At 34.7% G+C, this 25,425-nt stretch overlaps 5 protein-coding genes across 5 annotated transcripts; 1 reads left to right on the forward strand and 4 right to left on the reverse strand.

Annotated features, from left to right (window-relative positions):
• Positions 1 to 84: 84 nt before the first annotated feature.
• Positions 85 to 4,158, reverse strand: LOC120328090 (uncharacterized). Its single transcript, XM_039394490.2, has 8 exons — positions 3,863 to 4,158; positions 3,392 to 3,503; positions 2,950 to 3,072; positions 2,269 to 2,476; positions 1,981 to 2,190; positions 1,557 to 1,671; positions 1,098 to 1,253; positions 85 to 672 (listed from the first exon to the last, which is right to left on the reverse strand). Exons 1-8 carry the CDS (start codon positions 4,065 to 4,067, stop codon positions 554 to 556), a joined length of 1,248 nt encoding a protein of 415 aa, XP_039250424.2. The 5' UTR covers positions 4,068 to 4,158; the 3' UTR covers positions 85 to 553.
• A 3,490-nt stretch (positions 4,159 to 7,648) lies between these two features.
• Positions 7,649 to 11,443, forward strand: LOC120328790 (serine/threonine-protein kinase RIO2-like). The gene is made up of 7 exons (XM_078114178.1): positions 7,649 to 7,994; positions 8,622 to 8,759; positions 8,950 to 9,166; positions 9,332 to 9,513; positions 9,997 to 10,116; positions 10,187 to 10,271; positions 10,896 to 11,443. Exons 1-7 carry the CDS (start codon positions 7,759 to 7,761, stop codon positions 11,409 to 11,411), a joined length of 1,494 nt encoding a protein of 497 aa, XP_077970304.1. The 5' UTR covers positions 7,649 to 7,758; the 3' UTR covers positions 11,412 to 11,443.
• Positions 11,444 to 12,185: 742 nt separating this feature from the next.
• LOC120328791 (ubiquinone biosynthesis protein COQ4 homolog, mitochondrial-like) lies at positions 12,186 to 18,145 on the reverse strand. Its single transcript, XM_039395332.2, has 5 exons — positions 18,006 to 18,145; positions 16,989 to 17,188; positions 16,722 to 16,830; positions 16,237 to 16,339; positions 12,186 to 12,856 (listed from the first exon to the last, which is right to left on the reverse strand). The coding sequence occupies exons 1-5, from the start codon at positions 18,103 to 18,105 to the stop codon at positions 12,676 to 12,678; spliced, it is 693 nt and encodes a 230-aa protein (XP_039251266.2). The 5' UTR covers positions 18,106 to 18,145; the 3' UTR covers positions 12,186 to 12,675.
• A 630-nt stretch (positions 18,146 to 18,775) lies between these two features.
• Positions 18,776 to 20,395, reverse strand: LOC120328792 (dual specificity protein phosphatase 23-like). The gene is made up of 3 exons (XM_039395333.2): positions 20,180 to 20,395; positions 19,365 to 19,564; positions 18,776 to 18,984 (listed from the first exon to the last, which is right to left on the reverse strand). Exons 1-3 carry the CDS (start codon positions 20,271 to 20,273, stop codon positions 18,784 to 18,786), a joined length of 495 nt encoding a protein of 164 aa, XP_039251267.2. The 5' UTR covers positions 20,274 to 20,395; the 3' UTR covers positions 18,776 to 18,783.
• On the reverse strand, positions 20,370 to 25,425 carry LOC120328788 (histone-lysine N-methyltransferase EHMT2-like). The gene has a single exon (XM_039395330.2). It carries the CDS (start codon positions 25,376 to 25,378, stop codon positions 21,923 to 21,925), a length of 3,456 nt encoding a protein of 1,151 aa, XP_039251264.2. The 5' UTR covers positions 25,379 to 25,425; the 3' UTR covers positions 20,370 to 21,922.

Raw genomic sequence — 25,425 nt, forward strand, 5'->3', positions numbered from 1 at the left:
AGATTCATTCGAGAAGCATTTTCTGCCTCCAGAGGATAATTGACTGAACCGCTTTGTCTGCTACACACTGTGATGACGCAAAGCTCCAATCCATAGTATTTTAATCTTTAAATAGTTGCAAGCTTTATATATAAAAAAAAAACTAATATTCTAGGCACCATTTTAAATCACAATGATAAAAATACGAGTCAACCATGAACCTTTACAGTGAAATGCTAACGAAAAGAGTTAAATGGAATGTAAAAATTATAAGGTTTTACATATACAGTACACAAAAATTATACACCCTGCAGTGGATGACATAGTCATCATTTGACAGGACAAGATGTAATTTTTATTTTGGCAAATATATTCTGGGAATTGGAAGATGACTAGGTATAGGTGACTAATTAGGCTCAATAATGCACAGTGATTCTCTAGACTAATTTTTCAGATAATAGTGTACTTGAAAATATATTATAATAGCTTGTCAAGAAATGCGGCTTGCCATGGATATTCTAGTATCAAGTTGAAACACTTTTTGCCATTTGTACAATTGGGCAATCTTTTCTAATCACCTCCAGACACGACAAGTATTGTCTTTGCTTCCAGTTATTATGGTGTCACCTTCATAATTAAAAGCACAGCTGAAGATTTCATCAGTATGCCCTTCCAATGTCTGTTGACATTCACCTAGAAATGATAAAACAATATGTATGCCAATAATGTTCTAATCATAATAAACTCTATTATAGTCAAACTGAATATTTATATACTGGTGCCCTGGGAGATGTACAAAAACTTTTATTTAATAAAAAATGTTTTCACATTATTCAAACATCTTGTGAGCTATGCAAACATACAATAAACTTCCCATGACATAGATAACATATATTATTCTCCTGCTGTGGAGAGAATGTCTAACCTAATGGTCTTTTAATAGTTCACATACAGCACACTGGAACAGGAAGTCTACATATTATTTTTGAAATTTGACATTGGGTAAACGAGGAAATTAAGTTTGAGACTTGAGAACACCTGTGCTGGGATATTAATTGCCCAGAATTCATTCATGCACTTGCACTGACAACCCACAAGAAGAGTGTTAGGATACTAACCTGTAACAGCATCCCATAATCTTGCAGTTTTGTCGGAACTTGCAGTTAATATCCTACTTCCTTGAGGATTAAAACAAATTTTTGATATTTCGCCTTCATGTCCCTCTAATTTAGCAATACACTTCTGCGTACCAGCATCATATAATCTACCGGTACCTGAAAAAATAACAGACAAACTAAAAAACACAGCTAACACTTCATAATTTCCTCCAATTCATTCAAGATTACATTTGACCTGCCCTTATGGGGGCCATTTTGCTTGAAAGTCCCCAAACTCATTATAAGCTAAGGACATGTTCTTGAGAAACCAAATCCCAAGAATATTAGTGATTGCGGCTGATCTTCGGTGAAACTGTGTGATATGAAATTCAAACAAAGAAAACAACACAATTTATTTTTGAAAAATGATGGTGTCATTATCAGTATAATAATATTTAGAACCGAATATATTGAACTCACTATCAGCAGATGCACTAACGATGTTTTGACCAGTGTAATTAAATCCGACATCCAGCACTTCATCATCATGTCCACGCAGAGTACCAACACATTGACCAGTTCTAATATCCCATAGCTGGAAATTTTATAAGATAAATAACATATCAAATTTACGAAGGCATAGTTACAAAAACAATACGTGGGTTCGCCAGTACAGCTGCAGAGCAGTGCAGTTTATGGAAAAGTGGATTGGTTACAGCTTCCTCTACTATTCCAATCATGTTAAAAATGAGTGAACTCATTCCATTCAAAACACAAGAATATAACAATACATTTCTTTTGAATTATAACAAAACGCATTGAGAAAGATTGTTTTAGATATTTAGGTTGGCAAAGCTCCTGCAGTTCTATGTTCATGTAGAGATGAAGGAAATAATTCTTTTACCTTGCATGTTTTATCCATAGATGCAGACACGACAAGAGAACAATCCCAATTGAATTGTGCGGTTGCTATTTCCCCCCTGTGCCCAATCAAAGTGTTCATACGTACGCCGGTATTAACATCCCAGAGAGACACCGTGTGGTCAAAACTGCCAGTTAAAAGGTGGTCGCCTCCAGTGTTGAATGACAAAGAAATTATCTCGGCAGAATGACCCTAAATAAATCAGATTGAATAAATTAACACTGGTATCAAATCAATATATTACATTATGTCTGTTTGATTGAATCTCACCGTCAATGTAGAAAGCTCAGCACCAGTTTGTATATCCCACAATTTAGCTGTAGTGTCCATAGACCCAGTTGCAACAACTGTACTTTGTGGATTGAAAGAAAGACATACAATTTCTGACATATGTCCGCGATAAGTGAAATAACACTGACCGGTTTCTGCATTCCATAATTTACAAGTTTTGTCAAAACTTCCAGTGGCGATTTTATCACTGCAAAGAACAAATAAAAAATGATGATTAACATAAAACCTGTTATTAGTTAGACAATATGATTTTATTTTTATTTATCATGAAGATATTTGTTGTTTGGGCATGTCATTGTAAACTCACATTTGCTTTCCTATGGAGTGTTTCGAAAATTGATATTTTTGAAAAAATGATATTTTCGCACCCTGGGAGAACATGTGGATGGGTCTCTTCTAATCTGAATCAATTCACTTTTGTTAAATAGATGAAATCATTTTTAACATCATTCATGGAGCATTAATGGATCTCATGATAGCCCAGGAGAACATAGCAAATTTGATTTTTTATATTTAAAATACCAACCTAGCAATATCATAAAGTTATATGTGGGATGGGAGATTTTAAAGAGTAGGCTATATTACAAAGAGAAGTAGTTATCGATGAACTAATACTGACATAATAAATTTGAATCTTATACTAAGAGAAGCTCCTCTTACCCGTATGGATTATTGAAGGCAATTGCATATACTACATTTCTGTGTCCCTCTAAGGTTTGCAACTCTTCGCCACTCGATGTATCCCACACTTTACAAGTGCGGTCATAGCTTCCGGTTATAAAACTAAAATACAAAAGATCTTTTTCTTCATAAATCCATATCCATAAACCTATGGATTTTTTGTTTAAATGTAAAATGAATAACTTTATACTTTGTTTTATTATTATTAAGTACATGAGTTATATATATACAATTCTCCGCATATTTGAATGTAAAAACGTACTCTTTAAACTCAATAAATCCGAGTAGCGTAACACAAGGCTATCTTTTTCTATGCCCATATTCAATTTTTGGATAGGACAGGACTGTTTTTTTTTTGGAAAATGATTTCTTCTACTAAGAATAATCATCGGAAGTATAGATGACTCGAACTCATTCTTACCAGGAGCCTGATTTATTGAAGGCAACATTGGTCAATGGAAGTATATGTGCTCTCAATACTTTGAATAAATAGAAATGGTGATCTCCGATCTGAGATAATTTAGACTGCAGTTCTGCAAAAAAATATGATTATTATAAAAACACAAATGAAATACCGGGAAATTATAATATCCAAGGATTTTTATCAGACATTTCAATTCTGAATTTTTTATTATAAGGCAAACTTGAATTTGCTAATCATATCAATGTCTTTCCCATTATCAAGCTGTCCTCCCTGGCCCCATTTGCCATTCAAACTCCTTTCCTTTTTTATACAAAACCTGTGAAGACAAACTGGTTTCAGAATTTAAATTTGCATTTTTAGACTTTAGACAAATTATTTATTTCACCTTACTCTTTATTAATAAAAAATTATCGTGAAAGAAGTAAATAGATTCCAACCTTTAAATTGTAAAACATAGATTGGTCTTACTTTGTAGTAGTTTATGTACTTGTGATAGTCTTGACTTTGATATCAATGGTTCTGATTCGAAGACATCACTTAAGATTTTGTCAATATTTGAGTCCGGTTTTAAATCCAACAAATCAACCGATTTTGTTTTTGTAACTCCGCCTTTCTCATATTCCAATATGATTCCAGGTGGATAGTAACGTAAAAGAAACCTTTTCAGTTTCATTATATCACAAAATTATTGAAATATGAAATTCAGTATTTTATTCACATCAGCTAAACTATTATTTGCTGATCCTGACAAAAGCAGAAACAAGATAATTTAAAAAACATGTACTAAACAATAACTATGACAACTTCATATTACTGCTCTAGATGCTCCTAAAAAACTACAAAAAAAAAAATTTGAAACAAAAAATCATTTTCTTATTCCACAAAACTGTTATATTACAGTATCATGCATGTATGTGAAAATATGGATACTGATATTTTCGTTCTCCGATTACAGTCATATGCATAAATCTGTAAATGAACGATTCTTTTTTTCGCACAAAATAAAATCACTTATAAAAATCATACCTTTCCGTATAATATTCAAAAATTTTCATTTGCAATTATGAGAAAATCTAAGTTGTATGAGTACCGTAGTGTACCACAATGGACAAGTTACACATAATAAGTCCGATGCCCCCCCCCCTTTTTTTCAGTTTTAGATTATAAATACAGAAATAAAATTTTCTAATATTCTTGTTTCAGAACCTGCTGAAAATAACCAAACTGCAGAACTGGCTATTTAAACTGACAGATATTACCCAAAAGACAAATTTTCGCAAAGAATAAATGAACGCAATATCAAAATATACGTCCTGGCGTCGGGCATAACTACGATTGTACGACGACCACAAGCAGCCAAGTTGATTTTTGTCAAAAATATGAATAACTGCAATCGGGCACTTGCACATTTATATAATGAATAAGTTCAGAAGTTTGACAGCTAACAGGCTAACGAGAACTTGAAGGCTCGGCTAGTCTCGAATATGGTGAACAATTTCTCACTAGAAATTCAAATGAATGTTTTCCGTACTACAGAGATTGGTTATTATCTATTGCTATGAATCTCTCACTTGTATGAATTCTGATGTGTATATTTAATTTTTTACGATTGTCATTATACACGTTTGTCAATTTTTCGTGCTTTAATTTTTGTGTTGATTCTTGCATGATAGAAATAAATTATCTGAATCTGAATCTGGTTACTTTCGTAGAATTTCGACCGGTACAAGCATATATTATGGATGTTTCCTCGACCTTTGAACTCAAAAAATTCTTTTTTGATGCAACGGAAAGCAGAATGACCATTGAGGTATTTCGACTCCATAATCAGTATAAAAGACGATATAGTAATTGATGAAAACGAACAAAAAAACTGATCACATATTCAGGAGATCAATCAAAACTTCAAGTAGGGTCCAGGTCTTCTGCATTTTGTCTGCCCGTTTGAAAAACTCTCCCTTTCTCTCGGTTGTTTTGTTTCTTTCAGAGTTGTATGTTAGTCGTTGTTTCAAAGTACCCAAAATCAAATTGATCGAAACGTATTTGAATTGAAAGGTGTTGCCAAACAATGAGGTACGTGTTCCATAAATCTAAAAATTCTAAAAACACAATTTGCAATTGACAAATAGCATGTAAAACTGAGAAAATGAACTAATAACGTCATCGTAACTATTCGTATGTTTTGTTTTTATTTTTATAAGTGAGAGAGAGATCATTTCATTTTGTCAAACCAAGAAAACAATATATACATACATACATAACAAATAAACAGATGTTTTCGGTACATGACTGGGAGGCAACGATACGACCTTTGGAGGTCAACAGTCATAAGTTTTAATGTGGGGCTCTGTGAATAATAGTCAACCTCTTCGCGGCCGCCATGGCACCAAAAGTTTGAGAACCCCTGGGTTAGGCAATGCTATATTTAACGACGTGCCCAAAAAATACGTGTGATATATGTGCACACGACTCAGTTGTGCAATTGATGAGCATCGAAATGGCCACGATTGAAATGAAATTAGAAAATAAAGATGGAATTCGTGAAAATAGTTGCGTATTCAGAAATTGATTATTGCCCAAACTTATTAGTTTTGAAATTTATGAAAAAAAGAACAATTAGCATAACGATTCATAGTTACATTTCGTGCATACAATTATCGGATCCCTATGAATCACTGAACGGAAAATACATGAAACGATCTTCTCTCTCGTTTTGCGTTGTCGCAGCGCGGGACAATTTGATCGCCGCCATCTTGACGTTTATGCTTCCAAAGTTTCTTCGTGTTGCATCTGGTTTTGGACAGTTTTTCGTCTATTTTACTATCCAGCGCCACATATGGATCTATATGCGACTTTTTGTGGGTATTCAAACATAATTATACACGAGTTGGGAATTTATAGCCTGATGTGGATCTCGTTCTTGAAAATATTTGGTTGTTCAAACGATTATAGGCCTACATTAGATATAAGTGGAAACAATTGTTTTTGCCATATATCATAAAAATGCAATAACCTCCACGGGGAAGCTTCCACCTAAGTCTTCGGCAGAGGGCGAAGCGCAGTTTAGTTGGTACTCCCGTAGACTGTGTACCAGATTGGGGTTAGGCCATAACTTTATTCCGACTTTCCTCATTCTAGTTGTATTACGTGTTCGGGGATTGTGTGTGTGTTAGCCAAGTGAATATATCCTGTGTCCATGGGTTTCTGTCCCTTTACACAACTTGGTGTAGAGTAGGCGAACAATATTAGTTACCTCCATATTGGTACACGCACACGCTCTTCAGTTTTATTTATATGTACAGCCTGGGTACTACGGAACCAGGCCACGCAATGATTCGCTTTTGACTGATACGTTGGCCATGTTATTGACCCACGACCTTCGCAAATTTATAAAACTGCCAAAATTAGCACCGTATGGTGGGCAGGGATATACTAGCGTTTGATACATAATGAGACACGAATCAAGATCAGGAGAATATGCGAGAAAAATCGACGCAAATGATTGATTTCTACCAAATCGCATAAGAAATGCATTACGCTCCTCGCAAAAGTTGGAAGTCTATCGACAAAACGAGAGAGCATTCAAATGGTCCCGCGGAAACGAGAGAAAAGCGCACTCTATTTATATATCTCTGTGCTATGAATCCATAAGAAAGCTTTCGTCATCCATGCACTCAATAAGTGATGTCATAATTGAACTCGTGAGATACTTTTTCGTGCGCACAGAATTTTGGGAATCGGTGTAAACATTAGATTGTTTTCAGTTGTGCTTCTGAAATTTATGTATAAATAAAATAACTCAATGGTCAATTTCTGGAATCAAGGATGCGGGATACGTACATTGCCACATGCCAGCCTGATGCAAGGCATCTGGGGTTAAAGGTCAAATGAACTCGTGCCAAAGTTCATGCTGTGTAATGTAATTACTTCAATCGTGTTTTTATTTTATTTTAAGTCAGTACCGGTATGTCCGAGTCTGTGAAAATTTGCTTCCTAATCTTGGACACCACACAGCAGTACTATAAAGGTCTATTACCAGTGCTGTGACGGTATTAGACTACTAGTATAATATTTGTGTTATCTAGCTCTTTCTGCAGTCCTGGTGCCAAGTTGTCAGTGATTTGACAATTGCTTTATTTCGTTATTGGCACAAAATAGGTTCACTTTTATTTGGACTCGCAATAGCCCACTGCAATAAAACGCTGGAGAAAGCCTAAACTTATCTTTCTAGGTTTAACTTATATTAAAATCTTTTTTTTTTTTCAAATCAGATATTTGAATTAATCTATAACCTTATTTCATAGCGTTTTTGAATCGTAAGTACGGTTTACAGCTCGAGTTCAGAAGTTGCTGTTCACTGAACCATGGGGAAATTGGATGTATCGCTGCTTCGTTATCTAACCCACGAGGATCTTCGAGCGTTGACTGCTGTTGAAATGGGAATGAAGAATCATGAAATTGTCCCAGTCAGCCTCGTTGCTTCAATCGCCAATTTGAAACATGGGGGTTGTCATAAGGTTTTACGAGAGCTTGGTAAACATAGACTGGTATGCTATGAAAAATCAAAAATGGCTGCAGGATACAGACTGACAAATAAAGGGTGAAATATTTATTCCATTGTTGTAAATATCATTTAAACCAAGGAAGTAACAGAGCATGGTTTCTCGTGTTCAATTGTTTTTAATCTTCGGATAATTTTATCATTTGAAATTCGATTACTGGATTAGGAAGTAATGAGTTATGTATTTGCAATAATGTGATTTCATCCTAAACAAGGCTTCCTGCAAGTATTCACTGATTTATGAGTTATTCCAGTACAGGTTTGCCCACCCGATTAATACCTTCCTTTGTGAGTTGGTAAATATGGCATTTCAAACTGTCGTGACAACATAGTTAAAGCCAACCAACCTACGTTAAATTTGACTGATTTTACTAGTATAATATCTTGGATAAGATTATCGTTGAACATTGTTTATTGTTTTACAAGTAGCTTTTAACATGTCTTCGTGATATCCTAGTCAATATTACCGCAGCAGCATTAGTGCATTACTATTGTCTAGTAAAATGTGAATATCTCTTTCTTCAGGTCGGGTATAGTATTGTACCACAAGTACTTCTAGGAGGCGTGGCTTAACAATTTTCGCATATGTCATACCCAATCTATATCTGAGTACGTCTCAAATTAAATCCTTGAATAATAGTTCTTTTAATTAATTTTTTTTTTCAGATATGATTATCTTGCCTTGCGAGTTCTGACTACAAGAGATGTTGTATCACATGTTGGGAATCAGATTGGTGTTGGAAAAGAGTCTGATATTTATATTGTAGCATCAGAAGATACTCAGCTAGCTTTAAAACTTCATCGGTATGATAGCATAGACTTCTCAACACACTTGTATTTCATTAGCAATTCATTTAAACTGGTTTTGAGAATAAAATTCAGAATTTTACTATTTTGTACACCACAATTAAATTTTGAATGAATTTTTTTATGTTTTTTTGGTGGATGACGTACCTAAATGTATTTATAATATTTACTCTTTTTTTCGATTCAGGTTAGGTCGGACATGTTTTCGTCAAATTAAGAATAAAAGAGATTATCATAAACATAGAAAAAATGTTTCCTGGCTGTACTTAGCCAGGCTTTCTGCCCAAAAGGAATTTGCATATATGAAAGCTCTATATGACCGTGGATTTCCTGTTCCAAAACCAGTAGACTTTAACCGACATGCTGTCATCATGGAATTACTCAATGCTTATCCTCTACAACAGGTAAGAAGAGAAAGTGTATGAAGGACTAAATCGAAAGTATAAGATTATGTCATTAGGGAATGGAGACCTAATGACATACATTATTTTGGACTCTGGACGTTGAGTCTTGAATAAACGAAAATGCTTATAATATAATATCTTGATCTTTTAATTTTTGGTGTCTAGATTCATGAGCTTGATGATCCGGAGACTACTTACAAAGAATTGATGGATTTAATTGTCATGCTGGGTAATCATGGACTAATACATGGAGATTTCAATGAATTCAATATCATGCTCGATGCACAAGATGGAATAACAATGATTGATTTTCCACAAATGGTCTCGACATCACATAAAAATGCAAAGTATGCTTCACTGTATATTGTTTTGAATATTTTTTTTATTCTAAAGTGAAACAAGTTCGATTAGACGCAATGTTTCAATATTGTACATGTTCAAATGAATTGCATGCTGTTGTTTCGTATAGTCAACTTGGCGCAACTAGAATCAGAACATGGTTATACAAAGTAGCCACATTAAACACTGACAATTTTATTGAAAGATGTTTTATTAAAGCTTGAATGAGGAGATTTACTATAAAACACTTCAAGAAATACACAATAGAAATAATGAATCTAATTTAAAGCATTCAAGTGAAAAAAAAATTATTTTGGTGATTGTTTTTATAAAAAACATTCACATCCTATCTCTGACCAGTGTAGGCTAGTAATGAGCTATTGATTGAGCCATCTGCCAAATCATTAGTGGCCTATGTGTTGCAATCTCTGAAGAAGTAGACAACCCAAAAATATAAATTGTCTGTTGTGAAAAAAAATTGTTCTTTTTAGATACTATTTTGATCGTGATGTTGAATGCATAAGAAGTTTTTTCATGAAGAGGTTTGGAATCGTCGGTGAATATATTCCAGATTTTGAAAAAAGTATTCATCGTGAATCTACATTAGATAAGTGAGCATTATATATTGTATTCTATCAAGTCATTGATGAACAGTATCACTCATCTTCATTTTTAATACAGAGAAGTTGCTGCTAGTGGTTTTTCAAAACAGAATGAAACAGAACTGGAAGAACATGAAATTCATTTTCGACATCAACCTGAAGAGGTTGGTAACACAGTATTCTTAGAAGAACAGAAATTCAATGATTTGGTAGTGGCAGACTTACATAACCAGGTTTTGCAAAAGCAAAATGCTATCGCCACCTCTGGTGTTTTTTTACGTTGATGATCTAATGCAAGCTAATATCTCAACAACATATTCTGCAATGAGGCGTGAATGAAAATCGTTTCGATTGGCAATTCAAATGTCACAATCTTGACATTTTCTTAGATATTAGTAGTTGGTGCATCATGAAAGAGGATTCAGTGGTTCTCAAACTTCTTAAGCTGTGCCGCATCTCTAAAATAACTAGCTAACAAGAAGCTACAAATAACAGATAGTGAGGAGAAAGTATGTGGATGGAATGTAAATAATGAAATAAATGATGAAGTTTTGAAATGTAAATAATTTCCGAAATAAGGCGGGCAAGATCAAATCTAACAAATATTTTTATTTTGCTTTGTGTCCCCTCAAAAAATTGTTTACGTCCCACCATTTGAAAACCACTGATTTAGATAGTATACCTAGTCATTAGCTCCCATTTACTGTTCATCACTTTGGATCAAGTTTCATTAGACCTATAGAGTGAGTCTTTTACGAGCTTGGTTATGGTATATTTCTGTATTTTAGGATGAAGATATAGAAAATAACTTTTCATCAGATGGATCAGAAAAAGAAGACACTTCAGATGACCAAGAAGAATCCGATGAAAAGGAGGCTGATTTAATAGCAGAGAATGATGTTGTTAATCGGAATGAAAACCCATTTAGCAACGATACTGAATTAACAAAAATTGCTTCAGTGAGCGCTGATGGAGTTGACTTAAATGATGTTGATGAATTGGATTTGGAAGACTTATCACTTGCAAATCGCTCTTACCGTCCATTTCGAACTGAAGATAGTCATCAACACACTAACTTACATGTAAAAAAAGCTCTGAGGGGGCCAGGAAGTGGGGTAACTTCCACAACAAGTGTCTCCCAAGAACAAATAAGGCAGAGGGTTCGTAGCGCTATTTCTAAAGAAAAGAAAATAGCAATGCATAGGAGGCTTGCAAAAGGAGAGTCTTCATTGATCACGAAACAAAGAAGAGAACTAAAACAAGACATTGAAACTGGTCATGATGTGAGCGATTGGTTTGGTTAATTCATTGAAAAATAAATAACTTCCGAATTGCATGCAATGTTCAGTGAATTTTTGGTCAGGTTAGAGAAATAGGAGAGTGTTGGCTATCTTGACCACCGGTCACTGTAGTTTTTATGGGCCTTCCAGAAAATCTGAATTTGCTCCATTTCTTATATGAAATTTTCTTATTTGAATGTAAAACGTTAGGGATGGGAAGTCGTGGTTATTCATGTATGTGATGTTACTGCTATATAAATATAATATACCAGTAGCAGAGTTCTTAGGATCTCATTGACGCCCGTGTCTGCTAAACGACGGACGTCACCCCCTGGCCCATTATCTTATATGATATCAAACAACTGTCACATAAGTTGTAATATCAATATATTGAAGTAATTCCACGAATACCATGCATAAAGATTTCATTGGGATTCGACAACATCATGAGCTGATTAGAATTTTTAAATGGTCATCAACTTGGGACATAATAGCATGTTTTTATACAATATTTCATTGCATTCTTGCAGTCTGATAGGTCAAGAGCCACTCACTGTATACATGGGGGAAATGTTTAACGGTTGCGCCATATCATATAATATGGCCGAAACATGTTTAAAATTGTCGCCAACATTTTAGCAGTATTATTCCCCCGATTGCTAATGTTTTATATTCAAAAATGCTGCAAACCTGGGAAAATGTTAGCTGGCGAATCCGGACTGCAGCTAGATTTTAATAAACTATTTTTGCTCTTGAACTTTGTTCCGGTTACGGTCCCGCTCGCAAAGACATGAAAAATACTGAGAGAGAACATGCATTTTATTCCTTCAGTGACAAATTACCATGAACATGGTTTCAGTTAGCCGCATTAAAAAAGCAAAGATATTAATATATATATATACCAGTTTTTATAAAAAACTTGAAATCACCACACTAATCAGGAGACTTCACTTCTGTGGGTAATTTTGACGTTCAGCGCAGACATACAATACCTACTAACCATACTATCTCAGTTTTCCCCCAAGGCTCAAGCGTCGGCCCAGACTCGATTGGAGGTAATAGACAGATTATTTGACATGGCAATAAAATTTCCTAAGTAGAATTCACCGCCCATTCAAACATTACATTGCAAACGCAAAAATCCAAGGCAGTTGGTGCCTACAACATCTGATTCAATCCTATCGTTCCCAGATGACAATGTATTTTATTGCAGGGAAGAATTTTGAACTCCCATCTTCGCGTTTTGGGCAGCTGTGACCATTCAGATACCAACACTGCAGTCTACCTATCATTTTCTATCTAAACTCTTCTTGTATAAAATAATATTCATCTCCTCCCGAACATCGTGAATCTTATCTTCAAATTTGTTTTCAAAATAAATATTCATGAAAAATTTTGCTGATGAGGCTGTTTCAGCAATCCATGGCAAACGCTTTTGTACCAATAACTTCTTTTGCTTCTGAGATAACCTGCAAAAACATATAGAGTAAACAATACCATTTAATGGCACCACAACCACAAGTTCCAAAACCTGTTCACAGATGAGCTTGACTGAATCTAGTATCGTTAACGTGCTTGATTCACAGTTTAAGGCAAAATGACAATAGAATGTACATTATATGAGATTCTATTTACAAAATTTTTTCATTACATGTATGCATACTCTTATCGATGTAAAATTTGAAACTATGAATGGAAAAAAATGGTCAAAATTTATTGGCACATATTTAGAATCCTAAGCACTATAAAATGAGTGTATGAAACATGTTTCTAATCCTAATGCAAAGATGAAAATAAATATAAAGCAATTCACATTGGTGTTAAGTTAAATAGCCTACATCAGGGGTCGGCAACCTTTTGTCGCTAGCGGGCCAAATTTAGGGGTTGCAACTTGCAAGTCATTGTTGGGCCGCAAATATTTTGAGAAAGTTGAAAACCGAGTGGATGATACTTTTTATAATAAGAAACAAGCAGTGATACATCTCTCGAATAGAATATAGATTTATTTCCTCATTGCATCGCAAAAAATTTCATCTGAATATTTTCGGCGCCATTGAACCCTTTGCACTTAGCATCGACTTTTCTGCATTTCGCCTAATTATAATTAAATTATGGGCTCATTAAACGAGTAATTGTGAATTTTATACTTGTTAAATTATAATATAATTCAGTCTACACTCGTCTCACAATAAATTCTGTTACGTAAAAAATATAATCGTCAAAACAGCTTTTTTGTTAGTATAATCCAGTGAAGCGCTGCGGGCCGGAATATATATTACCGGCCCGCGGGTCGTAGGTTGCTGACCCCTGGCCTACATAGATATTGAAATACTGCTGTAAGACCAGGTAATTCCATGCAAAATGGCAGAAAAGCAAGGCGGCCACTAGCTCATCTGTACAAAATTATATGATAAGGTTTCGCTTGTTGCAGAAAAAATAATTTTCAATTTTTACTAAACCCAAATTTACCGTAGATCCTCGCATATAGGCCGAATTTAAACCCGAAAAAAAGTTGCCAAACTAAGGGGTCAGCTTATACTTGCATAACTCTAAAACGCACTAAAAATTCTGCTTATACGCACATAGTAAGTAAAACATAACCAGGGATGGCCAATTCGAATAAAGTATTCGAATGTATTCGAATATCTCATTATTCGAATATCGGAATTCACGTTCATAAGAATATCGGATATTTGTGTGACGTCACACATTTTCGACGCCGCTTTCAAGACGTTTCCGTTGAATGAAAACATTCTCGATAGAAACTTGCGCGCGATTGTTTTTATCACTCATCAGCGTAACGTGTTATTTAGGCCCGTGAACGCTATTACGATTGTGTTATTTTCTCTAAAACGAAAATTTTCCACAAATTTGTTCCACGATAACGATAACATTTATTTTATTTTTGTATGCGCACGGAATTGTGAATCTGGTAAATACGTTCATAGGCGGCGAGTTTCTAAAGACAACGCAACTTTTTGATTGAAAAGCGGCAATTTAAAATACTGAAAACAAAACCGTAAACAACATAAGTTTTATTGAGTCCCGCGAAAATTTAAAAAACGCTTTTCTAGGCAGTGAAAATCACAAAATTTCGTGTGCCTCTGGCACACATTATGTTTGGTCAGCGTTTAGGAACGTATCGTCACTGAGGGCGGGATTTGCCTGATTATCCATTACTTTAAATTGCCGTCAAATATTTTCGGGTTAACACGATACAAGGTTTGAAACGCGACTTTTTCCCTGGTTGTGAGAATGTTATATTATAATTATTCTGAGGTATATTCAATCAATTTTATTGTGATGAAATAAATTTTACTCTGAGATATTTTACTCTGAGCATTTCGATCGAGCGGAGTCACTGTTAACAAGTACATCTAAATATTTGCCGTATTCGCAAAATACGGATAAAAACAATATTTAATCGGACAGTTTACCTCACGTTTTTATTTTTATGGCCGCGGACTGGTATATAAGAGTGGTGAGGATTTTATTTTGTCGACGCAACCGCAGTTTAAATTGAAGACAATTAAATTAATAAGAGCAAGACATTTTAAATATGCCCGTGTTGGTCACGAATTCATCACTTTGCACAACAGAAAATTATATATTTGTTGTTATATTATTTGTTGTAAAAGTCGACTCTTTTAACAGGTGGCATAATCGCGGCGATGAATATGTATTTTTAATTTACTGCTAAACTTTATATGTATATTCATTGTATGAAATGAATTATTCTCTACACTTAACAGGATTTTATATAATTGTTTGAGATTTTTCTAACGGCAATAACGAGTTGGCAAGATTGCAAAAATACATATTAAAATTAAATACATCAAGCAGTTTATCTCGTAATTTTAGGTCACAGATTGCCGTGGACCGAATAGTAATGTTTTTTTTGACGTAAGAAGAAGCAACCGCGAGTTATGTTGGACACATTAAATTAATATACAAAGATATTTTAGAATCTCGTAGTTGTCATGGATTGAATATTTTACGTAACAGAATGATCATTATACGCTGACAAGACGGCTCTTTTAACAAGCGCGGAATCGCGGTGGGTGTTACAGGCGGCAATGAGAATTTCCGATTTTGAAAATCCCGGCTGCGCGCTGGCAGTGGTGGTCATCTATTCTCTACTAATTTATTTCTAACTCCAAACACAACAATATGTTACACATAATAACAATAAATATACTGGTAGGTAGTAGAATACTCTGGGCTTAAATATTAGAATTTTTAAAGGCAGAATGGATTTTCGATTGTTGTTGCCTGTATTGCCAATAAATTTTATTACTCTCAGAAAATTTTCACAATTATCTGAATACAAGTAGTATTTTTGTCAATTGACTCGACTGTTATCGTAATATCATGGTACCAATGATAGAAAGCGTCAGACAACTCCTTGGCTATCTTTTCATATGGTCATTTGTACAAAGTGAATAATTTTAATGAACTGACTGTGTCACAAGTTGCTATTATTTTTTAATAATAGCTATAAACTATCAATTACTTTGTGTACATATACTGTTGGTCTGTGGCTTCATTCTCATATTTCTATTGAAGCTTATTTCCTAATTTACTGGGTTTTAATCAACTAAAACAAAAATGTGTTATTTTCGATTTTAGAATGTATTCGGAATTCCAGATTCGAAAACATTATTTTAGAATGTATTCGGAATAGTTTAGTATTCGGAAATGGCCATCCCTGAACATAACAATGATGGTTATCATTCTCATTAATTCTCTTCTGCAATTTGCTGTGGTGATAGCTGCGTACAATGTATAGGGCCGGCTTATATGTTTTGTTTTTAGGAGGTCGGCTTATATGTGATGACGGCTTACTAACCTTACAGGTCCAGCTAATGCGGCTAAGTAACACATCGGTAGTCGAGTTTGTAATGCTTCAAACCATTTTACAACTATTTCACCCAGTATATTAGTTGGTTGATCTGAAAATGAGCATGTCAATAAGTCACTTTAATAATTAGAGTGGTTATTATGTGTCCCGTATTTAACTTCCAGCTGAATAAAGTGATCTAGTTAATCGATAAAGGGATTTGAATTACCATATTTGTGTGGCACACAAGTTGCTGACATTTAGATGATACATGACATTTGATGGTCAATGTTAAAAAAGGATCGCTGGTCTCTTTTACCAGAGTAGAAATGTTGTTTTGATAGGCTTATCCCTGAGTTCACAAGGCATCTAGGACCGAGATTTGGTTTATGTAAGACTGCTAGGTAGAACATCAGGAATTCCATGTGGAGGTCCTTGGTGAAAAAACTTTCAGCATCAAATTTCCTTTCTATATCAATGAGAAACACACTCACTCAATAGAAGATGATTGAAATCATGAACTTCTCTGTATCTTTGCATAACATAAGCCAGATTTTCATCATCTACAAACTTCACAGGCATCCTACTGTCTGGTGTAATTTTCTAAAATAAATAAAAAAAGAATTGTTTATGACATGCTCTCTCAAGAATATGTTCCAAATTTTTATTTTTTTGGGGGAAGGCCCCCATTATATTTGGAGTAATATCCCTGTCGTTACAACAGTTCAAAGCGTAAATACAAAATTGTATGAGGCACTCACAAATCTATCAAGAAATTCAACATATTGTTTCCCAAACGTATCGTCTTTTAAAGTCCGCAGATGATTCATATCTACTGTTGTGCTGTTTATTCTAGGTCTGGTTTCAAGTATTTCTCTTCCGACAGGATCTTTTTGCATTCTACTCAGCATGTATTGAAGAGCCTTAGTTCCTGTCACCTCACCACATACAGCAACCATGTCTACAATTGAAAATTTTTTTTTTTTTCAAAATAGTCCAATACATACAAAACTAATAAAATGATTTATCTTCATCTTTACTTGTTCGCTTAACGACAGTTGCACGTGTATTTAATATGAATGGATTTGGTTGACATGGCTCGGCGGTGTGGCGCATCGTGCCAAGCGTTAGGAATACCTTCACCACTGATTACCCTGCGTAGGTTCGAATTCTGTGCAGGATTAAATACGTGTGAGTGGATTGCTGGACTCCTCCCCGCCATGGGGTGGTTCACGGCTTCCTCCACCACAAAGTTCATGCTTTCAAAAAAAAATAACTGGCTAACTAATCACATACCTGACATGGACTGGTAATCAAACGACAGGCCATGGTTTGCCATATAACTGAGCCTTCTTATAGTCGATAAATATGTAAATCCTATATGCTATGGAGACTGCCACTCATGAATAGGTGGCTCACATAGAACCTTTTTGGCCCATCATTGCCTGCTAAATTTTCTATACCTCAACGAGATGGATAATATGAATCAATTAAAATAATTTTTTCAAGCATTCATTGAAATTAATACATTGCTACTGATGGAAGACCAAAAAAGCAATTAAAATAATTTTTTAAGCATTTATTGAAATCATTACATTGCTTCTGATGGAAGACCAAAAAAGCTATAGGATGGCTTAATCATATGTTATATTACATCTTTGTGTGTTGTTTCATGAAAATGACCAACTTTTTACCAAAATTGAACAGTTTTCAGACCCGTGTTGATTAATAAATACCCCAAATCTCAAGCTGAAATATAAAAATTGAATGAATCTCACCATGTCTGTAAGGATTACTCAATGATGCAACGGCAGATCCAACAGCAAGTAACGACTTTTGAATATATGATGTAGTTATATGACCAGTATACAGTGACATTGTTTCATATCATACCTATTTAAAATTTGCTAATTTCTATATCAATCAAAATGTAACAATTATTGCTATGTTATAATTCAAGTTAAATATTTCATTTAAAAAAAAACTCCGAACAAAAACTTGAATATGAATAATATATGAAATATATACTAAAGAGTATGAGATGGGACAAAACAATTGCAGAATTTCACACACAGAAATACCAGTAGATGCAAATTATAGAAATAATTTGAAACAGTAAAGTGATATTCTACAGTTATTGCACCGTTATTTATAGGTAAATTATTAACACTCATAAATTTGCTGATGTATTTGTTTGATTATAATGTATGCAACGATGCTTACAATCTGCATCATAAATCAATTGATTATTCACATGCAGTTCAAATATGACCTATCACACAGACAATAGCTCAGATTTGAAATGATATTCCTGTATGATGTTAGGAACTTCTCACATGACTTCTTTACTTTGAACTGCTTTATATTCCATTTTACAAAATTTATCTTCAACAACTACGTGTTACGAAAACCCATCTAATATATAAGTCTAACAACTTCTAATTATTAATTTTGATTAGAGAACTTTTTGATAAATATTATGATTCGAGCAGTATTTTAAATCATACATATCCAATAACATTAATTATAATAGAGATAGACAGTTGAATAAGATAATCAATCAGTTGCAGTTTCGTTCAAATGCTTGTAATACATTTCTATTGCTTTTTCTTGCTCGACTGTTTCAACAGATCCTGGCCTCAATTTCCTGATTTCGTCCAGCGCTTCTTTAGCAGATATTCTTTTTTGTTTTAATAAATAGCATGCCAACATTGTTCCAGTTCGTCCATTGCCAAGAGCGCAGTGTGTAACTACCGGCTGTCAGGTTTAAAAAATACTCGGATTAGAACTCATAGGTGTTTTTGAAGAAAAGTTTGCAAGTTTGTATAATAAAGTTAATTTTTGAGTTTGAACAGACACATTGTTACAACACTACCAGTCTACTGTGTAGATGACTCCATCCCTATTTGAAAAAGCTATTTTTTCACATAAAAATTTTGTACTCTGAAAAATCCAGAAATACAATGTCCAAATACTTTTCTTCACAATATTGCAGTAATTGGCTTATTTAATTTCGCAACTAGGCTTATTTAGGGGGTCTGATCTGCGATAAAATTATTTCAACATTTTGCATTCCATGCCATTATACCATGTCAACAAAACTGCTCTGGAAGCAAAAAACTAGAAAAGAATTTTACCTGATTACACTTTTTCCCTTCGTCGACAAGTTTTAAAAACTCATCTATCTGATCAATTGTCGGAGGATGAAAATCTTTTATTTGAATCTTAGATAATTTCAAATTCAATGATTTACTATTTTCCTCAGCTCCTGGTGGATATTGTTCCTTCAATGAAATAACATGACGAATTCCAACTTCAGTGAAGTATTTGTAGTGATCTATTCAAAATAGAGTGAATAGAAATGATCAATAACTTAATAATGCTGAACCATACATGCATTTTAGGGAAAAAAATTGTTAAATTATCTCTATTATCTACGCAACACAGGCATGACAAGGGAGTAAGAAACGTAGTGAATGGTTTTGGAAAACTTTTGTGTCATGTGCACATTTTGGTGCTCGTAGTATGTGTACCAAGTTAGGCAATAATTTTATTCCAATTTTCCTTATTTTAGTTCTATTACGAGTTCAGGGACTAGCCAAGTGACTCCCATAGTTTTTGTACCTGAAATTATGGCCTAACTCTAACCTGGTACACATACTACGTTCCGGTGTCTGTCATCTTGGTATGCATACTTTAGGAGTACCCACATTTTTACTGAATTATGTTACGACTGCAAAAAATTTTTTCTCTCATTTCTATACGAGATGTATGCCCATTTTGCAGCTGAAAATAAATACCAAAACATACTTTATCCTAGGAATATAAGCACCAATGCAATGCCAAGCAAGTACGTTCCCAATATGGTGAACCTTACCCCTAGCAGATCACAGAGTCATCATCATTGACATTTTCAATTTTTTTTATAGTTGTCGCAATCCTTATTTCTTACCTAAATTTCCTGGGCATCCACATCCAGCCAGAAAACCTTCATCGACCCATGAGAAGTTAGGAGGTGGAGCATTTTCATGATTGCGGAATGCCATCAGATGATTAGATTGTATGATGTCAGTAGAAAATATTACTCAATGCCGAAGGCCACAAGATATATTTACATATACTATTAAATGACTATGATATACCTTAGAACAAAAGAATTCAACAAATGAGACTTGCTTGAAATAAAAAAAAGCAAGAGCAGAAAAAAAGATGAAAAACTGTACAATAATTATGATTTAAAGATCTATAAGATGGTAACGGCTTCAAAAAGTACTAGCATATATGACTGTTGATCTGTATTGAATCATGAATTAAACATGGACACATAATGTGTAATTGCTCTTCTAACAAATTTCCTAGCAATATTGTGATATACAGTGGACGAAAAGGGGTCAAATTAGCTAATTATGCTTTAGTTAGACCAGGGCTCTTCAAACTGGGGGTGGTCACTAGCTGGCTCAATGGGGTTTGCGGTAAAAACTTTTTTGACACCAACTTAGGTTAAAACAAAATATTGATCAAATTTGAAAGATTTGAAACCAGTATGAAGACCCACAATCACCGAAATATAGCAAAAACTTGATCTTTTTTGCGAGAATATTAGTCTCAACGATATTGTAAATTTGGGTGCTTCTGAAGTATGCGCACCAAGATGTCGCATAACCTGAACCCTAACCTGGTACACAACCTGAGTTCAGGTTGGGCGCCATCTTGGTGCGCATACTTCAGGAGGTCCTAACTTGTTTATTCATTCTCAATATTTTCTGTATTATTGAATAATACTGAATTAGTGAATAGTAAAATTTGACCATGCCAAGATGAAAAAAGTATTGAGTATTATGTTTGTTTTAAAACAAACAACCATATTAAGACCTCAAATATTATTTCCAAAGATTATTGCTACAATATGCACAATCAAAATTGCCTTCAAAAAAATATTTAATACAAAAACATGTTTTCTGCAGCAGCAAAAAACTGAAAAATAATTGTCTTCCGTTGAAGGATTTCAGTTCTATTGCAAATTACTTGATTAAACCAAAAATTTGTGTCCTTAAGTTTAATTAAGCAGCTCCAAGGATTTAAATAGCTAGTTATCAAGAGCCTTGCTGAGGACAAGCCTTGTTCTGCTTCTGTGATGACTAAATTAATTGAATTATTCGAGGCATAATGGAAAAGTAGGGATTATTTTTCAAATAAGAAAAGAATTACAGTAAAATACAGTAATCATATCCAATTTCAAATTTGAATAGCATACACATACTTCTATTAAAAGTGAGACAAGTATTGCACCGTAATCTAAAATTCAGCGTAAAATTGAGGTCACGCCATAATTATATTCTGATTTTCCTTTTTTATTACAAGTTCAAGGACTGTCTGTGTTAGTCAAGTGAATATACCCCCTGCCCATAGATTTCAGTCCCTTTACACAACTTTATGTAAATTAGGCGAACAAAATTAGTTACCTTCATATTGGTACACACACTTCTGGAGCCCCCAATGATATACTCTATTAGTATGACTGTGAAATACCTTATTTCAAAAAAGCTAAACATCAAATTTGAATACACAAAAATATATGCCAGGAGAGAAAATCGAAAATATTACTTGAAGGTATTGGTAACAGAGTTCAATTCATCTGGATTTTCTCGGACTCATTTGACAATACATTTACTATGTAGTGACAGTCTGAACAAGATCATATATCATCCATTTCCTTTCTTTTTCTTCTGTATGCCTTTTCTGAAAATCTACATTTGGTTGCACCACATTCACATGTGAAATTTTCACATTTTTCATCCCAGAATCCAGAACCATAATCAAAGCACAGCTGTTCACCTACTGCAATATCTTTCATGGCAAAAAAGGCAATTCGAGGAAAATTACTATCTTGATGATCGAAAAAGAAACGAACTGGAACCAAATTTGGCTCACAGTGATGATTGAGGTAGCGTGATACATTTCCATAAGATCGTCCATCGATACAATAAGAGCCACCCGGTTTATTATCAAGATCAAACAAGTAGAAGTCATCATCACGAGCGTCACCATCAGCAATGACCTCACCAATGTATTCACAAACAAATGATCCACGTGGGATTGGTTCTAATGCTCGAACACCCCAGCCAATATTAGGAGTTCTAAATACTTGAATGCGGAACCTTACACCACCATTTTGAATTACCCGATTCCTGCAAGATCGGGAGCACTTACATAATGGGTTACATTCATAAATAAAAGGTGGATTTTTGAAATTAAATGAAGGCAATAATCGACCAGATGCATCATACCAACATTGTCCACTTTGTTTTCCACACTCACATGATGTGCAATCCTGTGTGCATTTGCATGAAGTCATGGTAGGCATAATAGCATTTACATTTGTGTATTTGTAAATATTTTTGGAAATGTATAAAAATTCATGAGGTGGACTGACAGGACATGGAGCTTCATCAACAGCATTAATGCATGAGATTGCTATATTTTCTTTTCCTCTTGATATATCAGCTGAAAGTAATCGTTCACGATCAAGTGGTTCAAAACCTTTGTGATCTGTAATTGCATTTCGCGTAGCCGCGTTCATGAGAAGTGCAACTTGGCATAATGAAGGTTCTTTTGCACATTGTGCAGGGAAGCGACCTTCATTATTCTTGATGCGGGGATTGGCACCCCATGCAAGAAGCAAAACAACACATTCACGATTGTCTTCACGAGCAGCAATATGTAATGCAGTATCACCAAGAATATTTTGATGATCTATATTGCAATTTTTTTTCAAACACATCAGTAAAATCTTTTTGTTTCCTGCTAAAGCTGCCCACTGCAAGCAAATATTACCTTCTTGGTCCACAGTATGCATATTGGCATTATAATACATCAAGCATTGAGCGGTAGATGTACGTTTATGCTCCGCTGCCCAAACTAAAGGAGTCCATCCCCCTTCATCCAAGCAGTTTATTTGATTTTTGCTGCCATATTTCATTAATGTTAGACATGACTCGAGTCTCCCATTTTTGGCGGCATGATGGAGTGGCACCATTCCTTCAGAGTCGCTATGCACCAAACTTGTATTACAAGTAATTAGATATTTGACGATGTCAAGTCTGTTTTGCTGTTCTGCATAAAAAAGAGGAGTCTTACCATCTTCATCGTGGACATTGACATCTGCACCAGCAGTAACAAGCAAATGAACAATTTCCAAGCTATCACGAGCAACAGCTTCATGCAGTGCTGTCCTCTGGTTGGAACTGTTACGAGCATTTGGGTTGCCACCTGTTCCACACAACAATTGTAGAACTTTAACAGCATCTCCTTGTTTTACAAGCTGAATTAAATTTTTCGCTTGAAATCGAAGTTTCTTTGGTAAGTCTGTTTCTAAGCTTTGAATCAAAATATCCAAGTTCTCACGATCTGGCATTAGTTTAGTATTGTCTTGAAAAAGCATAAATTCAGGAAAAGGTTTTGTGATTCCCGGAATACGAATAACACAATTAGGATAACATGATTGTTTCAACTTTTCAGGCGACTTTTCAATAATTTCTGACTGCTCTTCTTCGTATTTTTTCAGAAAATCGGCACTTGGATTAACAGAGACTTCCTGAACATTCGACATAGGGCAACCACAATGAGGACAATCCATGCTATGTCTCATTAGCACTAGACAATTTCGATGAAATCGGTGTTGATGTTGGGGAGTGCTGTTGCATACAAGAAATGTGCCACCTGCACAAAAAGTGCCACAGCCTGGACAACACTCATGTTGTAACATGCGAGCTCGATGTTCGCTGCACAATCCATGAGCAGGAAGATTTTTAGAAGCTCTCATCATGTACGGCTCAGAAACATTATTCATGCAACCAGTTAATCTGCCATCAATGTTATCGATTGCCATACATGTAATTTTGTGATGTGATGGATTAAGAACATACTGGGACTTAACAACACAAATACAGAGTGGAGTGGCACCAAGCATACTCTCCATATCATGATATAGGGTTTGCATATCAGCAGATAATGATGCAGTTCCACGAACTGTTTTATAAGTTATTTTACTGGATGGTAGATTGCTTACTTTATCAACAACACTTCCATTGTTTGGCTCTGGTGTGTTCATTTCATTCTGCAGTGAATTGCTTGAAAACATAGACGTATTTTTTGAAATGTTTTCAGATGAGAAATCAACACTAGAAATTGAATTACCGATATTATCCTCTCGACGTCTCTTAATCTCCGATTCTTGATTTGAAGAACTTGTAGCGTGTTTGCGCTTTGACTCTATCGATGATACTTTTATGTCCGATCTTTCATCGGCCTCGTTGATGTTCGAATTTGGTGTTTCTGGCCTCTTATCGCCATCAAAATCGGCTATATCAGGACTTGGAGTTATTAAATGTTCTGAGCTTCCGCTGATTTCCGAAATGGCAATTTCAGCACTGTTTGTGTGAATTGGACTATTCTCCTTTTCAGACAAACTTATATCGCTGTTCTTTGTAATATCATCATCATCATCTGAAGATATGACTATAGCTTCACTCGTGTTTGCATTTTGCAGCTCATGCAAAGATTCTGACTTAACATACAATGGGGAATTAGGATCCTTTTCAGCTTCTTGTTTGATTTTCATTCTAGCTTGAACCTGGGTGAGATCAGAAATATACTTGGTGCATTTCATAAGTTGATCATTACACTCCATTCTTGAGAGTTCAAGAAAAACTGAATCCCAGTCAACTTTGCGTTCACTAGCAATAATTCGAACTATTGTGCGAAACTTGGACATTTGTTTATTACTGATTGGATCATCAGCAGGTATAATTGACAAGCGGCGATTTGCAAGTTCCTTGGATTCTGGATCGAAATAAGGGGTCGGATGAGATGAACTTTGCATTCCGCATAGTTTTCGTATTCTTCTTGCAGTCTGAACATCAGTTGTCACCCAAATTACAGGACATCCCCTGCTTACATATCCTTCCAAAAGCTGGATACCACTTGTCGGAATAACAAATTTAATAGGTTCATTTCTTTTATGCTCCAGGACAACTTTGAATTTCATTGAATATTTGGTAAATTTTAGATTTGAATTAGATATTGCAGCAGGAAATGATTTCATTGATCCAATTCTTATTGTTCGAAATGGAATTTCAAATTTCGTCTGCATGGTTCAAGTATTCTATCTAGAGTAAAAAATAAATAATTCACTATAGT

This window comes from Styela clava, chromosome 7 (assembly GCF_964204865.1).
Source record: "Styela clava chromosome 7, kaStyClav1.hap1.2, whole genome shotgun sequence".
Taxonomy (NCBI): Eukaryota; Metazoa; Chordata; class Ascidiacea; order Stolidobranchia; family Styelidae; genus Styela; species Styela clava.

Bases quoted from the DNA above. Each gene is read 5' to 3' on its own strand.
- LOC120328791 (XM_039395332.2), bottom strand. From the start codon at position 18,105: ATGTCACTGTATACTGGTCATATAACTACATCATATATTCAAAAGTCG. The intron at 17,189-18,005 runs GTGAGATTCATT...TTTCAATTGTAG, and splicing joins GAGTAATCCTTACAGACATG to ACATGGTTGCTGTATGTGGT. The intron at 16,340-16,721 runs GTGAGTGTGTTT...GCTCATTTTCAG, and splicing joins TTTCAATCATCTTCTATTGA to ATCAACCAACTAATATACTG.
- LOC120328790 (XM_078114178.1), top strand. From the start codon at position 7,759: ATGGGGAAATTGGATGTATCGCTGCTTCGTTATCTAACCCACGAGGAT. The intron at 9,514-9,996 runs GTATGCTTCACT...TGTTCTTTTTAG, and splicing joins ACATCACATAAAAATGCAAA to ATACTATTTTGATCGTGATG. The intron at 10,272-10,895 runs GTTGGTAACACA...TCTGTATTTTAG, and splicing joins TTCGACATCAACCTGAAGAG to GATGAAGATATAGAAAATAA.
- LOC120328788 (XM_039395330.2), bottom strand. From the start codon at position 25,378: ATGCAGACGAAATTTGAAATTCCATTTCGAACAATAAGAATTGGATCA.
- LOC120328090 (XM_039394490.2), bottom strand. From the start codon at position 4,067: ATGAAACTGAAAAGGTTTCTTTTACGTTACTATCCACCTGGAATCATA. The intron at 3,073-3,391 runs GTAAGAATGAGT...TTTGTATTTTAG, and splicing joins TTCAATAAATCAGGCTCCTG to TTTTATAACCGGAAGCTATG. The intron at 1,672-1,980 runs GTAAAAGAATTA...TAAAATTTCCAG, and splicing joins CTATGGATAAAACATGCAAG to CTATGGGATATTAGAACTGG.
- LOC120328792 (XM_039395333.2), bottom strand. From the start codon at position 20,273: ATGGCATTCCGCAATCATGAAAATGCTCCACCTCCTAACTTCTCATGG. The intron at 19,565-20,179 runs GTAAGAAATAAG...TATTTTGAATAG, and splicing joins TGGATGCCCAGGAAATTTAG to ATCACTACAAATACTTCACT. The intron at 18,985-19,364 runs GTAAAATTCTTT...TAAACCTGACAG, and splicing joins AAGGGAAAAAGTGTAATCAG to CCGGTAGTTACACACTGCGC.